Source organism: Parus major, chromosome 2 (genome assembly GCF_001522545.3).
Source record: "Parus major isolate Abel chromosome 2, Parus_major1.1, whole genome shotgun sequence".
NCBI classification, from domain to species: Eukaryota; Metazoa; Chordata; class Aves; order Passeriformes; family Paridae; genus Parus; species Parus major.
Window position 1 is genome coordinate 135,186,578 of NC_031769.1, and position 17,710 is coordinate 135,204,287.

General features: G+C 36.0%; 1 protein-coding gene across 3 annotated transcripts in view; it reads right to left on the minus strand.

Annotated features, from left to right (window-relative positions):
* Positions 1-17,710, minus strand: part of CSMD3 (CUB and Sushi multiple domains 3) — a 569,626-nt gene that overhangs the window by 384,876 nt on the left and 167,040 nt on the right. For all 3 annotated transcript variants that reach the window (XM_015619103.1, XM_015619106.1, XM_015619105.1), the window contains exon 5: positions 732-939. In XM_015619103.1, coding sequence (XP_015474589.1) covers positions 732-939 — 208 coding nt within the window. The remainder of the gene's footprint in view (positions 1-731; positions 940-17,710) is intronic.

The window sequence follows — 17,710 nt, forward strand, 5'->3', positions numbered from 1 at the left end:
AACGCATCTGCACTGAGATTAAGAATTGCGGAAGTCAGACTAGCAAAAACATTGTTACTACTACTAAGTCAACAAGCAGTCTCTCTTCTTAAAGGTGCTATATTTGGAGAAAAACCAGGGTCAAAAAGCACTTTGACTACTCAGCTCATGGTCCTTTGTCTCACAGATCAGGATGGATATTTCTGGGTAAATGTATTACCAACAACACTCACATAATTTAGAGACTGTGCATACAGTTCTCTGCACAGAAACTCCTCCAGAGACACCCCAGAGACACTCCAGAGACACACCAACGGGTGTGGCCAATGCTAATTCCCCCAGCTCTGTGCTGAAAGCCTCCATGCCATTCACTTTCTCATTTCATGAAAATCTCTGAAGGCTTCACCAATCCTTAACAGTTCATGAGTTCATCCCATTCTGTTTCTAAATATATACATTTTTAATACAAAAATGGTTGAATGGTTAGACACAGAGCAAATGAAGCAAATGAGTCTACAGTGCCTTTCATCTTGATGCTACATCTTTGGAATAGATTTAAAAACCATTTTCCAGCTGCAATTGAAATATCAACATTTATGCCATGGTCACAATTATTACTGTGGTTTTTTTGTGTTTTTTTTTTTTTTTAGCAAGACTACATATTCACAAAAAGAAAAGTAACAAAAAGTTGTATTTTCACACTTCATCATCTCTTACTTTTTATTACATTAAAATTGCAAGATTTGACTTACCCTATTGTAGGTGGTTCAGAACCTTCTATTTCCAAATAATCATATTTTTCTTCCATTTGGAAATCTGTAAATATGAGTGAGATAGTATCACCAGGCTCTGCCACAATTGTCCATGTGCAATCTGCATTATTATGATATTCATTAGGAAAGTTGGGGCTCGAGATAATTCCACTTGATCCTCTCATAGTTCCTCCACAAGCATCCTCAGCTGCAAAAAAAACAAACAAATTAAAATCATCCCTTAAGGATATAAAGTTCTTTACTGTTTAGGTGAATAATTGCTTAAGACTTTTTAACACTTTTGACTTGGAATGCTACTCCAAAATTAAGATGTTAAAAAAGTAATTGCTTCATGTTACAATTACTTAAGGATTATTATACTTGTGCCAGCACATATATTTACAATTTTCTATTTATTAGCAATTATAAATCTGGATTAGCATTGCTTCAGTCACTTTACAACAGCATGCAAAAATTTCATTATTTCCACTTTTGCTTTAACCAAAAATATTTTCATAAATCAAGTTGAGTTTAACCCCTATCATAAATAGTGACACGTGAGGTGCAGCAGTCACATTATACTGAATAAAGAGGCATGAGAATCTTACCCATTGTACACTAATTATATTGTCATATTTTATTTTAGTGAATATCTAGAGATATAATTTTCTCATTTCCAGACAGGTGATCTGTTTTCAAACCACAGATATTCATGAGTGATTTTTTAATGTCAGATGCAAGATGCTTTCACAATTAAGAGGTTTACATCAGAGTAAAATAAGTTTTAATAGATCAAATATTTAAAATTTTACCATAGGTATACATTTTTCATGACATGGATAACTGTGAAACTATTTGACCAATTATCACAATGATTTATTTTTTTTTTCCCATGGTGACTCTGAAACTAAAATTACTCTATGTTTTAGCATGTAATCTTATGCTGGATATACCAGCAAACATTGGATATTCACAAAATCAGTTCTAAAAAAACTAAAAAACATTTTCTATGATGAAACAATTCTCAAATGACAGATGTTCTGTCATTTGATGTCAGAATTCCAAAGGTCTGATGTTTATTTATAGTATATATATGTCTAATAACTCAAAAATTATTTTTGATGATCCTATGTTAAAATTATTTCTGTGAGCTAATAAAATTAATTGGAAATTTAGTGTTTTTTTTCTTTCAAAATGGAAATATCTTTTAAATAACTTGAATGGAAATACCATATTGCATTAGTTATTCAGTTTATTACCCAAATGTTTGAAGCATATTTGAAAAGCAATTCTTGTTTCTGCTCAATTAGAGTGCTAACATGAATAAAACTTGCCCCAGAGTCTGAAAACCTAGTCAAAATTGATGATAGAAAAAACATAAAACAACTTTAAGGAGCATAGGATCACAGAACAAAAAGTTTAAAGAATTCTGACACACTCACTTCTAGCAAAAAGAAAAAAAAATCATGATTCTTTATTACAGCAGTTTAGGAGTTTAAAATACCAGGTTTTTTCTCTTAAAAATTTTGCTAAATTATGCCATGGCCAGATAAAAATATATCAAAAAAAAAAACAAACCAAAACCAACAACAACAACAAAGTAAAAGACATTTCTTAAATTTATTCTTACTAATTAGCTAGAGCACCTTAAATACACTAAATATAATAAAACTGAGAAATCTCATCACACCACAGGTTCTGTCCCAATACTGTGAAAGGATAATCAATCAATAAATAAATACATAAATAAGAAGAATATAATGTTTGCATTTATTACAGACTCTCAGGAAAATAATTTTAAATTGCTAGTTTAGCAAACTTCCATACAGTACTGCAGAACTCATGTTTTGCTTTTCACAAATAAATTACAGAGAAAAATATCTTAATTCCTAGAAATCTAACAAATTGTTTACTAACAATGTTGCTATAGTATACAAAAACTTAAAAAATTAGTGTGGCACTATTTAAAAATATAAACAATGTTAATAATGAGTGTTCCCTTTATTCTGAGCCACAGCTGTTTAGAGATTTTTCCAAAGTGTGATTTTGCTACTATCAGTAAAATGGCCCAAACAAATCACCATGGTTTTTATTCTGATTCATGTAGCAAATTTGCTACAAATACAATTAATATTATCTATATTTAATTGTTGCATATATAACCAAAAGCACACTGGATATCACCTTAGTGCATTGCAAGCATTAGAATAATAAATAACAGAATTACTGTACTGTGATCTTATTTTCCTCCACCTACAATACCATTTGCTTGGTTCAAGTCTTGCAATCAGATCCCCATAGGTAAAAGCTCCCATCTGTGAGAAGACTGAGAAACATGCCCATGCAAATGTTTGGTGCCTTAATTTGTGAAGACAGTGTAAAAAAAACATTTGATCTTCAAGTAAATTGACAAATACTGTTGACAGGAGTTCTACCACTAACTTCATAGTGCACAAGACCCTGACAAATAAAAGAGAATGTAATAAATGTAACTTGTGCGACCTGATTTTAGTACCCCTATTTCTATCACAATTGAAGCAGCATAATTTCTTAGATGTCAGCTGTGAAATGTTGCAAATAAAATAGCTGGTGTGGGAACATTTAGGAAGACGAACAATGGCTGCTCTTCATCAATGTGCAAGAAGCCCAGTAACGAAATGTTAACAAGCAAGAGAGGAAAGATAAGCTTTGCTGTAATTTGGTGCAGATCCACGATAATCTCTTTCCCAGCCTTTCTGTAACTTTCTCAATTATCTCTAACAAACTACCAGGATAGGAGTCCTCAAAGGCATTTAAGTGCCTAACCCCCTTTTCCCTTGGGAAAGGACAAGCCCATTCATGGGACTGTATTTGTTCAAGGACCGCAGTATACTTGGTGGATAAAGTAGCAAGATGGGGAAACCCAGTGTGTGCCTCAAGGACATTTAATCTTGGGGAAAAAATAACCTGTGGTACAAGTTTTATGTTGCAGGGAGCAAAACAGCAAGAATAACATGAAGCAATGAAGAGTGGATTTTGTGAGGAGTGAGGACAGTGTGGGAGTGACCTGTGTCTGGATGGTTTAGGTGCCCAATCATCAAGTGTCCTGCTTCTCCTGTCATAGGCACCATCCTGATGAATGGATCCCAAATCCCAGCCTATTTTTGAACATCTGGAGGGGTGGATGAAATCCAGGAAATGGGAAAATAATATCTGTGAAAGGATGGAAGATAGCAGTGAATGAGAACGTCTTTATCTGTTTTTTGGTTATCAAGATGGTTTACGTATGTAGCTTAGGTTGTATGTGCTGCATGTTCCCACACCCAATACACACTACAAGCACTGCAATCAAAATGTAGTAGCTAAACAGTGGTTAAACACCTAAATGCCTTGAAACAATTGTGTGTCCCTATCCTTTTAATTTCCAGTTATCAAATATGAAGAAAAACATTCAAAGAAATTGTAAGAAGACAACGCTTCAGTTAAGACTTGATAGAACCTGATATTGTTCAATTACAAATACATAGCTAACACTGGTATTTTTTAAAAATATACGTTTAAAATTCATACTCCATACTATCAGATTAAATTGATTTGGTCATATACTGGAATTTTATCCAATAACAATCTTGCAAATATGATATGAAGGCATAAATGCAAAAAATACACTTACTGCCAAGATGTCATTTTTCTTAACATATTTCTCTGATCTTAACCATATGCTGAAAGGGGAAGATTTTTCAAAGTGATATGCAAGAGGGGACTTGGCATTAAAAAGCTTTTCAAGGTATTATGAATTCAAATTAAGATCCCTGTTTGAATATGCATAAGGGCTTTTGTGCAGAGGGAGTATCACTGATATTATGATGAGTGATGATTATAAAAGTAATGTTTTGGGGGTTTGGTTTTTGTTTTTCTTTTTTGTGGGCATAGATTGTTTCTATTTATGTCCATAGACACCTGAAGTTTTTTTCTCTCTTCTTTTTTTCCTTTTACAATCTTATGAGTAAATGCCCATTAAAAAAAAAAAAAAAAAGTGAAACATGTACATGTTCAAATAATCTCCAGTGAAAGCTGATTTTACTAAATTTTATCTTTTTTTTGTCTTCCTGGTTTGCTGTTCACTGTTCATTTTTCATAATAAATTTTGAAAATATATTTCTCTAGTTATGTCTTTTTTAATTTTCTGCTTATTCTTGTAGCTTTCAGTGATATTCATAATAATGTCATATAAATATTGAACTGTAAATTTCAATAAAACGGATGATCAAAGACAGGCAATGTCATCAGTGATTTATAGGACATGCAAATTTGTGGACTTCATTGAGAATTTAATGACATTGCATGGTAGATCAAGCTTTAATCTGGTACACAATATATCGCATCTAGATATCTATCTAGATATCTGCAGTGAACGAAACAGTTAAATTTTCTGCACATCTTATACTGCCTTCATAAAACAGCCCCCAGATTTGATTTAATTTCTTATTCTGTTTCTTCATTGTCTGTGCAATAGTCAGCAGAACAGAAACTATACAGAAGTGAAAAGCATCCTAAAAAGTTAAACTCCATTTTAGTGTCTGTAGTATTATAGTCTGATTATGAAACTCGCTAATGAGCACAGTAATAGATTACATAGGCACAAAAATATCTTTAGGAAGCTCCTTAGACAATGCCAGTTCCCTATGTTTCCTCCTTTGCACAAACACTTACTCCTTTTGTTTCCTGCCCACTTTTCTAGGAGAGTCACTATACATCTATGGCAGAACTCCAGCAGCGCCAACTGCTTTGCTATGGCTTTGTGATTTTAATAATGTCATTGATCTCTGATCATGTGTGAAGTTGCAGTTCTTTGTTATCATGTTTGTTTGCGTACAGACACTTGAGAGCTGTTTCTGGTCACCCCACTTCATCAAAGAGTACAAGAAAATCCCTCCTCCGTCTGCTCTGCGTGTACTCTGCCTGATCCTCTGTTCCTCAATAAACCTTCAAGCTTTGGTAACCAACCACAAAAGCCCAGTGGACCTGGTTCAAAGACTTTCTCATTAGGTTAGCAAGATCTTGCTCCACTAAATAAAAACTAGGTCTTCAATTTAGTCTCAATAATGTAATGTTCAGAGTTAGAGAATAGAAGAATGGGTCTGCACAGTATAGAGAGCAGTGTCTGTAGTATAATGCGTATTATATTTATTTTATATAATATTCTGATACATTCTAAAAACTCCAAATATAATTCAAAATAGATATAAAATATATAATATCTAAGAAACATTTATATGTTGACTTTTTCTACAAATCTATAGCAAGGAAAAAATTTCAGCCTTTCCCGGTAATTTATGCACAAGAATAACCTTACAGATTTCAGAAATTGAAATATAAAGATTGCAAAACATCCATCAACTGAAAATCTTTCAGGATAGCTTTGCAGTCATCTTTGACTTACATGAAGTTCATCCAGCTTTTGAGCAAAGGGACATAAAACAGTTCTTGAGGACAAATGGAAGTCTTATTTTCTGTATTGTTTCATAAAACTCAGATTTTAAATTCCAAATAAACCCAGTGATGACTATAAATTGACATGATTCACATCCTCACTTTGCACTTGCGTGCTGTATACCAGTAAAATTGATACAGATGTGACAGCCAGCAAAAAATAAAAAAATCAAATAATGCATCTGTAGCTAAGGAGGTGAGGAGTTTAATGGTGGTTGAACATAAGTTAAACAGAATAAATTGCCTTCCCACCTACCACCTTTGAGATAGAACCACAAAAATTACCTGTGCCAGGGGAAAACACTACAATACCCACAGCCTGTGCCTGCATGGGGGCCTGTATGGGGCAACGCTGGCTGACCCGTGAGGGAGGCGGCCGCGCACCGCCCGGGCCCGGAGGGCAGCAGGGCCGCGGCCGAGGCTCGGCGGGCATGAGGGGATCAGAGGGCAGCAGGGGAGACACAGGGGACATGAAGGGCTTGGAGGGAAGCAGGGACGGCTAAGAGAGCCGGGCAGGAATGAGGGGCTGCAGGGGAGGCACAGCAGGGCCGAGCGGGCACGAAGAGCAGCAGGGACACGAGTAGGTGAGGACACAGCGAAGGGTGAGGGACAAAGGGGTGACGGACAAAGGGTGCTGTCCCCTCGCCTCGGGCCATGCCCCACTGAAGGTGAGGTGCGGCAGGAGCGAGGGGACGGGAGAGATCGAGCCCAGGTGAAGGCAGAGGAAATCTCTGTTCTCTGTGTTTTAAGATTCTGTCTTTGGGTTCTTTTTGGTTGGTTTTTATTGTTGTTGTTGTTGGGGTTTTTTTTGTTTTTTTCCCCTCAAATTCTGACTCAGTAACTGAACGTTTATGTTACCTGGCAATAAATTAAATTTCAGAGATATTCTCTGAGTTACCCCTTTTTTCTCCAAGGAAACGTCGTGTTGTGGATGTGATTTAGGTGAGTTGGACGTTCCTGTACTGATAGAAGTAACTGTTTTCTAATAAATGGTGCACAGAGGTCTCATTTATTGTTCTTTATTCTATATAAAGATCGAAGACAATATTTAAACACAAGTAAAATCTTGGCACATAAAGCCAATACCTTGCCTTTTTTACAAAACAAAACAAAACAAACAAACAAAAAAGAAAAACAAAACAACAAAAAAAAGAAACAAAACCCCCCACCAAAGCAAAGGAAAAAAAATGAAAAACAAAGAAACAAAACGAAAAAACCCAAAGGATGCAGCCTCCTGAACTCTCGCCTATACATTTGGTTAAAAATGTGTGTAGATTATTTATTTTTTAAAAAAATTTCTGTTTTAGTAGACCAGGACTTGAAATTGATGGGTTAACTCACAATTTTTTTTTAACAAAATAATCAGTCTATATAACAGTCAGTTCCCTTTACTGTTGTCTTCCAACAGAAAAAAATTACATCTTTTTCTCACATAAAAATGAACTTTGGGAAAGGGTTAGTGCTTTTATTGCTTACAAACTAAGGTAATTTAAATTAAAATATTTGGACAAGCCTTGTATGAATATAAGCACAACAGAAAAATATATAAAGATTTTTTGATGATCAAGGTGTTTCCTACTGCTTTGTGAAACAATGAAGCTTAGAAGCTTTGCAGTGTTAAGATACTCATTTAGATTTCCTGGTTCTCAAGCCTGATATTTATTGTTTGCGTTGCTGAAGGGCAGAAGACATAAGAGTAAATTCATTAAAAATGGAATACAGAGGAAAGCAGAAATTATTTTAATTGATTGCTTCAGCAAAGTAAAGGAAAAAAAATACCTAGAAGTAAATATATCAATTTATCAACTTGAAATTCAGCTATATTTTCTTTCTCCTTATTTTTAATACCTACAAGGAAGAATGGTTTTTACTATGATTTATAAATGTAATTTTGTCTTTAAAACTTTTCTTGTCGTTAAACCAAGTATGAAAAATGTGAAAGATGATAAATAACATTTATCATTTTAAGATATTGAGATAGATACTGAGATATATATTGAGATTTTAGAAATTACTAGGGATCTCATGGATTTTGTTGGGGTTTTTTTTTATTTCTCAAGAGAGAGTCAAAGTATGAATATGGCATTGGCTGGTTTTTACACCTGCTTTTCCACTTTTGCCTCTGAACCACAAAGAAATTATAATTAAATTATTGTAATGGAGACACTCTTCTATTAAAAACAAGTGTTTATTGAAATTTATAAAAGAATGACAATGTCATGTTTTAACCCAGCTGGCGACAAAGCACACACTTCCATTCACTCCAAATGAGTAACTAAGTATTCAAAGTGGCACTTGTTTTATTTAGCTGTTGATATTTTACTGTATAAAAGAAGTTTATTTCAGCTCTGTAAAAATCAAGTGGTGATAGTCAGGAAGAAGGCTGAATCCTAACCAGAGCACCCAGTGTCACTTGGCAGACACTGCTTGCAGAGAGGAAGAGTTAGCAATTCCTTTGGGATCAGTTTACACCTCTTAGTTTGAATGACCTTCTCAGAAGGGTGTAGCAGGGAGGATGTGAAAGCCACCAAGAAAAAAGCTTGCACAAATGAAGATTGTACTGGCTTAGTGTGACAAGGTTTTGGTATCAGGGGCTGCAGGAGTGGCCTCTGTAGACGTCAGGGGCTGCCCCCATGGAGCCAATTCCAGGATGCTCCGAGGTGGAGCTCCACCACTGACTAAAGCTGATGCAATTAGCAATATTGGTGGTGCCTCTGTGGTAACATATTTAAGAAGAGGGGAAAATACTGTGCAGCAGCAGAAAGTGGGAGACAGGGAGGTAGAGAGAGAGAGTGTAAGAAAAATAAGAGATGCAAACCTGAAGACACCAACTCCAGTGAAGAAAAAAGGTACTGTAGGCTACAGGTGCTGAAGATCCCCTGTAGCTGGTGAAGAAGACCATGGTGATGCAGGTTATGCCCTGGGAGTTTATGTTTGCCTGGAGAGGCTGTAGAATTTACAGCCTTGGAAATTTTCAAAATGAGATGCATAAGACCCAGAGAAAATATAACTGCCTTTAAAGTCAGACTTGAGAGGTGTGTGATAACCTCTTGTGATCCCCAAATAAGTTCTATCATTCAATATAGTTCTCCTATGATAGCTTAGAGATAGAAAAGAAAAATAATGTCCAAGAAAATTGAAAAACAAAGGCAGTGAAGAACTTGTATTGTTTGAATTCACTTAGAATTTTTTAAATTTTCCTGCTACATGCAGGATACCTAGAGGTAGTCGAATACCTAGAGCAAGATCAAAAAACTAAATGAAGGGGAAAAAGAATACTTCCTTTGTTTTATTTTCAACTCTTACGACCTGATGAAAAGTTGTGTTTTTTTCTTCCTCAGAACAGGTAAACTGTTTTAAGTTCTACACCATTCAATGGAGAATGGATTTCAATGCATACATCTTCAGTTAAATAACTGAATCTTAGCTTCAAAAATGTTGGAATGAGACCACTTCAGTGTGTAAGCCATCAAGCAAGATTTCTTCTAATTTTCTATATTATATTCAGTATAGGACTTTAGAGGTGTAAGAGGCTATCATAACTTTCATTGTGTAGTCCTTTGAACCTTCTGGCCTAATGACAACTGGATTACAAGGAGCACGCAGCTTAAAATAATTTACTTTTATGAACTGAAGAAAATTGCAAATGTTCATCAAAATTTCTTCCTAAAACATGCAATTCCATATGCTTATTTTTGTAAAACCTCTAAACAGGGTGTAATCTTACTATGTACTATGCAAAACAAGAATCACAATTTCTCTGGCATATTTGTGATCTCTTTACTTCTGCAATGTTACATTTCTACAAGAATTTGTGTTTTATTGCATCACAAAATGCCTAAATGATGACAAAATGTTTTCACGATTTCAGAGTCAGGATTTCTGTAGTTGCTTAATTATGCAGAGACTTTAGAATTCAGCACTCCTGAACTGTGACTACTGCTTCACCAGAAGAGAGAAGCAGGACTTAACCTCTTCTGAAGACATTTTCTCAGCCAATTTATGACTGCTTTGGCAGATCTGTTACCTTATTTGCCAAAATTTATCAAACTTAAATTAAGTCTGCCTGCATTTGAAAAGTTCACAGAGACATTCAAATTTGGAAAACTAAAATCAGAACTGGAAGGAAAAGATTTTTACACCACAGAAGAATTTAGAAATAGAAGTTTCAGTGTTCTGCTTGAGTGATGAACAAAGTTTTTCAAGTAGAAGTTGAATATATCTTCTTCACTTTAGCCAGTAACACTCTCATAGACAAACTGATAAAGTATGGGGTAGATGATGAGTCTGTGATGTGTGTTGAAAAGTGACTGAAGAGCTGGGAGGTGAAATGCATGAAGGGTGGTGAAATGCGAGAAACAGCATAAAGTCCAGACAGAGACCAGTTCCCTCGCACCTGGAGAACTGTGTCCAGTGATGGCTCCCCAGTATGAAGACGTGGACAGAGAGAGTCCCACAAAGAGTCACAAATTATTCAGGGACTGGAGCTGCAGACATACCAGGGAATCTGAGTGAGTGCATGTTCAGCCTCGGGTAGAGAAGGTTCAATGGGAATCATCAGTGCTTATAAATACTTGACAGGGAAGTAAAGATCGACACAGACTCTCCCCAATGGTACTAAGAGAAATAACAAGAAAATCTGGCATAAATTGAAATAGAAGTAATACAGTTCAAACATATTTTTCCCCACTCTAAGGCTGATTGAACATTCAAACAGGTTGTTCAGGGAGGCTGTGGGGGTCTCTATCCTGCAGATACTCAAAACTGAACCTGGACATGGCCCTGATCACCCCACTCCAGGTGCCCTTGCTCTCAGTGGAGGCACTTGAACTAGATTAGATTCAGAGGTGCCTTCCAGCCTCAGATACTGTCTGTTTCTGTGATTCTGGGAATATTGTGCCCTCTCCTAGGTCAAGAACTGAGTATAGTGCAGACTGTGGAGAGCCACAGAAACTAGGATACTGTAAACACAAATTGAGTGTCACAAGTCTTGACACTAGCCACAGATCAATACCCGTGGAAGGGCACATAATGTGCATTGTTGTGGACTGATCTGATTTCCTACAAGGACCCTTGTCTGTAGAGATCTGCTGGAAATGTTTTAATACAGCCATACAAAGTCTGGCTTCATAAAAAGAAGCAAAGTGGAGCTGCTGTGTGTTGTAGCCCATCCACTGCATGAACATCAGCACTGAGAGTGGCTGGAACAAGCATTGATTTCTTTGACTCAGTGCATTGACTCTGGACTGGTGGTCACAGTGTACATCAGTGCGAGTAAGGTAAAAGCTTTTCCCTGACACATCTATTTCCTCTGATATTCTGCTTAAAAGATTGAGCTCTGGCAAGTACATTTTTCGGTATTCCTTTCCCCTCATGATAAATTGCACAGTGAATACATTCACATCCACATCCATATCCACATCTATTTTTTAATACCTGTGCTTTTTGTCCCTTCAACATTAATCAAAAAAGTTATACAGAACAGTTCCTTTAAAAAGCCTTGCCTTTAGAGTCACTGAAGCCTTCAATATACATCCTTCTTATTTCACACATCATTGAATCAACAGCATTGAGTCATGGCATCTTTGGAGCCATTCTGGTTTGTAATTGAAATCCAAAATATTAAAGATATGTGACACAAGTCATTATAGATTTTTTTCCTGGAAAATCACAATGAGTGTCTCATAGTCAACTTAAAGTTGGTGTCCATTTTACTATTTCAGATTTAAAAAGTGATTGGAATCATGGTCCAAATGTTCATCTTTTGTTTTCATTAGCTTGGTCTCAGCTATTGAAAATTTCAAAGATTCAATTGCATAACTTAAACATATGCCCAAACTTGTAATAATGATCTTTTGAAAAAAGTAATGATAGCAGAATTGAGATAACCATAAATTAAAAAACCCATACATCTTTCTAGTGCTGTTTTCAAATAAGGATGTTGCAATATATTTGTTGATATTAAGAGTCACAACACTCTGTATGACTACAGCTGTTACAGATGTTTCCCAAAATGAAACAGGGCTGAGTTGAAGATCTGGTATTTAGAGAGGCAGCAATCTTGCAATTAAAACTCTGAGGTCCCTGATGACAGACCTGGTAGTAGACCACCCTGCTCAACTCAGAATTCTGAATTCTGAAAAAAGTTATCTTTGTTGCCATATTCATCCTTTATTCCCCTATTAACCCTCTAGCAGGATACAAAATCAAGTGATTGTTTCAGTTGGAAGGGGCCTTAATCATCATCTAGTTGCAGCCATCTACCACTGGCAGGGACACCTTCAAAATACAAGATATGGAAATACTTTGTTTTATAAATTCTTGTGAAGTACACTTTATCTTATTAAGTTTAAAACCTTTCCAGGTTATTAAAAAAGTCTAATAATATGGTTGCTGTCAAGCTGCTTTCCTGATAAAGGTAATTAAAATCAGTATCCTGATATTATTTGTGATAAATATTTATTTGTAACATGTTGAAAATGAAATATCATATTGCAATGGAATCATGCTATCAAAGTGCCTAGATGAAATAAATATCAAAAGGGAATCAGTATGGACATCTTATCTCAATATAACCAGCTTCATACTCTGACTCCTGTAGTGTGAGCTGAGGTCTACTATGTGCATAAATTAAAGTGCATTAATCAAGATCTAATTAATATTTGTTTACCTTGACCCCCAAAATAAATGCACTGGAACTGTAGCCAATGTAACAGCATAACTAGTAATACCTAAGAATTTTTGTGATGTTGTATCACCACAGAGACACACAATAGACAAGGAGCTTTGAGAAGTGTGTGAGTGATTCACCAAAGAGACAAAGATGTTTGTAGCTGCTCATAGGAGATGTCTATATTAAAAACTTGCAAGGTAAGATAAGCACCAGTATACCAACTGCTGCCCTGTCTGTTATATGACAATGGCTTTCAAGGATATGTTTTCCAGACCCAACACCCTGATAAATGCACATGGCCATATTTATATACATTCAGTTGTAACACTCCTTATCCAATACTTGGTAGATCACATTGTTAATGAAGATGGTGCAATGCTATGTGTACTGATGGATAGATTTGCAATTCCATCTGGACGAGTGGAATTACACAGGATTTACTAAAGCAGTATTTTTACTCAGCAAAGGAAGGTATTTTAGAGATACATGAGGAAAAAAACCTGAGTTCAGCAGACTAAATTTCTGTCAAAAGAATTTTAAAAGATTAATTCTAAAATTAGTTGGCTTTTAGTGTCATGCTGACACAATGCAAATACTGTTTATTTGTCTGGGCACCTTCAGTGAAGGAACGGCAAAGAAAATCAACAAGAAAATGCAAATTGGCTGAGGAACCTCATACAATTAATTGGCTGCCAAAGTATTTGCATCAACTGACAATTCTAAAAGCATACAATGTAATAATGCAGTAATAAAATGCATAATGTGCTATTTTCACCAGGATGACAGTGTAATAGTTAGAATCAAAGAAAAACACATTCCTTACATTATAGTATAGACTACCTGAAAGTTAAATAATTCAACAACAGCATAAATTATTGTCATATAAATTAAACATTATGCTTAGGAGAACACAGCGCATATGATTTCTTGTACAGCAAAATGCAAAAGAAGCCCCAAACTGCACGGTTGAAACTTGATGCTGAATTGACTATGCAATCACTAAGAATTTCAGTTTGTCTTCTTCCTTCTCCAGCAACTCTTGAATCTATAGCTGAGCTTCTAGCAAATTCAGCAGTAGTGACACATTTTGAAAAACACTTCCAAAATTTTCATGAAAATAGGCAACGAGATAGATTGAAAATTACTAATCCCATTGCAGCATTCACACACCAGAGAGAAAATACAATCATACTATTAGACAATGAAAATTCACAGAAGGAAAAGCACTAGAAAGCCAATAGATTGTCAATAGGTGGTCAGCTACAGCTCACCACCACAGAAAATTAAGGTATTCACTGTGGTTTTGGTTTTTTTATTTTTCTTGTTTTTTAAGGACTAGATAAGAGTCTGAAGATAGCTAAGTAATTTTCTTGCTTTAGATTTTAAATGTTGAAAAAAACCTTGATAATTGTGACTCTGTGAATTACTTTTTTTGTATATTCTAAATCAGAGTTGTTTCTACAAGTTATTATATTTCTCTGCATCTACAATAACCTCAGCTAAATGAGGATCAGTCATAGAATCATAGAGTGGTTTGGTTTGAAAAGATTTCAAGAACAATCTAGTTCCAACCCCCTTGCCATGAGCAGGGATACTTTCCATTACACCATTACTCAGGGCCCCATCCAGCTTGGGCTTGTACCTCCAGGGATGGGACTTCCACAGGTTCTCTGAGCAACCTGTTGCAGTGCCTCACCACTCTCAGAGGAAAGAATTTCTTCCTAATATCTCATCTAAGCCTACCATCGTTCAGCTTAATGCCATCTATTATCCTACCACTACACTCCCTTGTGGAAAGTCTCTCTCTAGCTTTCTTTTAGTATTCTCCTTCTAGGAACTGAGGGCCTACAAAAATTAATACTATTTGTGAAGCCTTGTTGTATTTACTTCCTACCCTGCTCTCTTTTGCAGAAATTCCCTATGCTTCTGAAGAAAAAATTAAAAATTAAGATCAGAAAGTTATACTTTTAAAATATTAAGACTTTCAGAAAATCAAAAATACAGTTCTCAGCCTGTGGTATACAATTTCAAAAATATGACTAAAGTAAATTACCTCAAAAATACTATCACAAGACCATAGATACATATAGCAGGTCACTTCATTATAGTGTTTATATAAATATATATTTATGTACTTTATTAATAAATGTGGTTTTATAATATGTATAAATAATATATTCGTTAATAATATATTTATTAATATTATTTGAAGTACACAAATGAAAAATGTATAAGACTATTGTTACATTTTTTTAGCAAATATATAATATTCATAAAAAATGCAGCAGATTTATAAAGTTTATATTTTTGGATTGTTTTTTCATTTCTTTCTGAGAAAGTGCTATAATGAATGAATTATTCCTTTCCCTCTTTGATGAAATTAGATTATTTGCCATTCAGGCTGTTAATTTGTGGTCAAGATAATGCTCATGTTTGTCTTCCTGATGTGGTAAAAATCTTTATCTCAATTCAGCAGAGGGAAATGTACCATTTTTGGCAGAACATATTATAGTGGTTATTGACAAATAAAATGCAGCAGCCTCTGAATATGATCATATGTTGTTTGATTAGAAAATAAAAAAGAGAAAATAAAATGTAGACTAATTAATATTCAAAAGTTTTGGTTTTTATTCTTAAAACAGATTCATATGCATTCTAGGAAATACACAACTTGTTGTCCTGGAAAAATTTGTTTCCAGTTGTATATATTTATGTTCTTTTGTGCACCCTCTCCATTCCCCTATCTTTGACCTTCTCACTTGATCCTTTAACAATACCCTATATTCACTGTATTTTTCTTACTTATTATTTTATCTTCTTTCTCATCTTTGAATTGTGGTGATTTTTTTTTTTCCATTAGCAGTTTCAAAATTGCCTGTTACATTTCTCAGAATCTTCTTGCCTACTGTATCATATCTTCTCTCATACTTCTTACTCATGGTCTGGTACTTCAAGATAGGTTTTTTCCAGAAATTTCTTTCACTTTGCATTTGCATGATCCACTTAACAAATGGAACTGGAAATCTCACCTAACTTTTCATATATGTACACACTAGACTTCTGTATTTGAGATAGTCGCCTTAGGCTCTTTCATAATCATTTATAAGAAATACAAACTTTGATAGTACATAATATTAAAAGTCCAGTATGAGTGTAAAGGGTCTAAAAGACAAGGTTTTAGAGCAGGGTGGGCTACAAGGGTGGCTTCTGTGAGAAGCTCGTGGAAACTTCCCCAAATCTTACAGAGCCAATGCCTGCTGGCTCCAAGATGAACCCACAGCTGGCCAAGGATGAGCCCATCAGTGGCAGTGATAGCACCTTTGGGGATAATGTATTATAGAAAGGCATAAAAACTGCAATTTTAGCTGGAGAGAAGTATGAGACCATGCGGGAAACAGCACTGCAGACACCAAGGTCAGTGAAAAAGGAGGGGGAGAAAGCACTTCAGACACCACAACAGAGCTACCCTGCAATCTGTGGTGAAGACCATGATCAGGCAGGCTGGACCTCATGGAGGTCCACCATGGAGCAGATATTTACCTTCAGCCTTTGGAGAATATCATACATCCAGTCATACTGGAGCAGGTGGATGCACCTGAAGGAGACTTGGCTCAAGAGATCCCTGTACTGAAGTAGGCTCCTGGCAGAACCTGTCCCACATTGAGAGAGAAGACCACACTGGAGCAGATTTGCTGTTAGGACTTGTGATCCCATGTGATATCCCACATTGAAGCAGTGTGTTCCTGAAGAACTGTGTCCCATGGGAGATATCCATAGTGAAACAGTTCATCAAGAACTTCAGCCTGTGTGAATGACTTAATCTGGAGAAGTTTTTTGAGGACTCTTTCCCGTGGGAGGGACCTCACCCTGGAGCAGAGGAAGACTGAGGAGTCCTGCCCATGAAGAGGAAGGAATGGCAGAGACAGTGTGTGATGAACTGTCATCAACCCCCTATTCTGTGTCATCCCTGCACTGTTTTTGTGGAGGAGGCAGAGAAAATCATGAGTAAAGTTAGGCCCAGGAAGAAGGGATGGGTAGGGGGGAAAGTATTTTAATATTTCATTTTATTTCTCATTATCCTACTCAGATTTCATTGGTAACAAATTAATTTCCCCAAGTTTAGTCTGTTTTGCCAGTGACAGTAATCCTGAGTGATCTGTCCCTGTTGTGGATCCATAAGCTTTTTGTGAGATTTCCTCTTATCTGCCCAGCTGAGAAGGGAGAGTGACAGAGCAGCTTGGATTGGCATCCAGCCAAGGTCAGCCCACCACAGCAGGAAAGAGAAAGGTGTACTGGGCTGAGTCAAGCTGAAGGTTGCCACAGTGATGTGGGAACTGTAGCATGTGACTAGCTGGAGAAGATATGTGGGGCACCTTACTGTTGTCTTCAACTACCTAATGGGAAGGTACTAAGAACGTGAATCCAGTTTCTTCTAAAAGGTAAATACTGAAAGGACAAGGGAAAATGAACATAAAATGAAACATGTGAAATTCAGTTTCAATGTAAGGAAAAATAAATTTTGCATGATTGAGATCAGGCCCTGGAACAGGGGCCCAGAGATAGTCTCTAGAGACAGTATCTCCATCTTTGAACATATGAAAATAGACATGGGCCCAAGCAAATCACTGTAGTTGACCTTCCTGTGGACAGAAGGTGTTCTGAACCCCTTCCAACCTCTACATGATATCACAAATCTATAATTTCTTTTAGCAGAGAACATAAGATGGATCGTAAGTGTTTTATTCTCTGTTGTGGCCTTAAAAATATAGAAATGTAGTGAACATTTAGACTTCTATATTGAAGATGCTTGGAGAAATTCCTCTCATCCTATTCC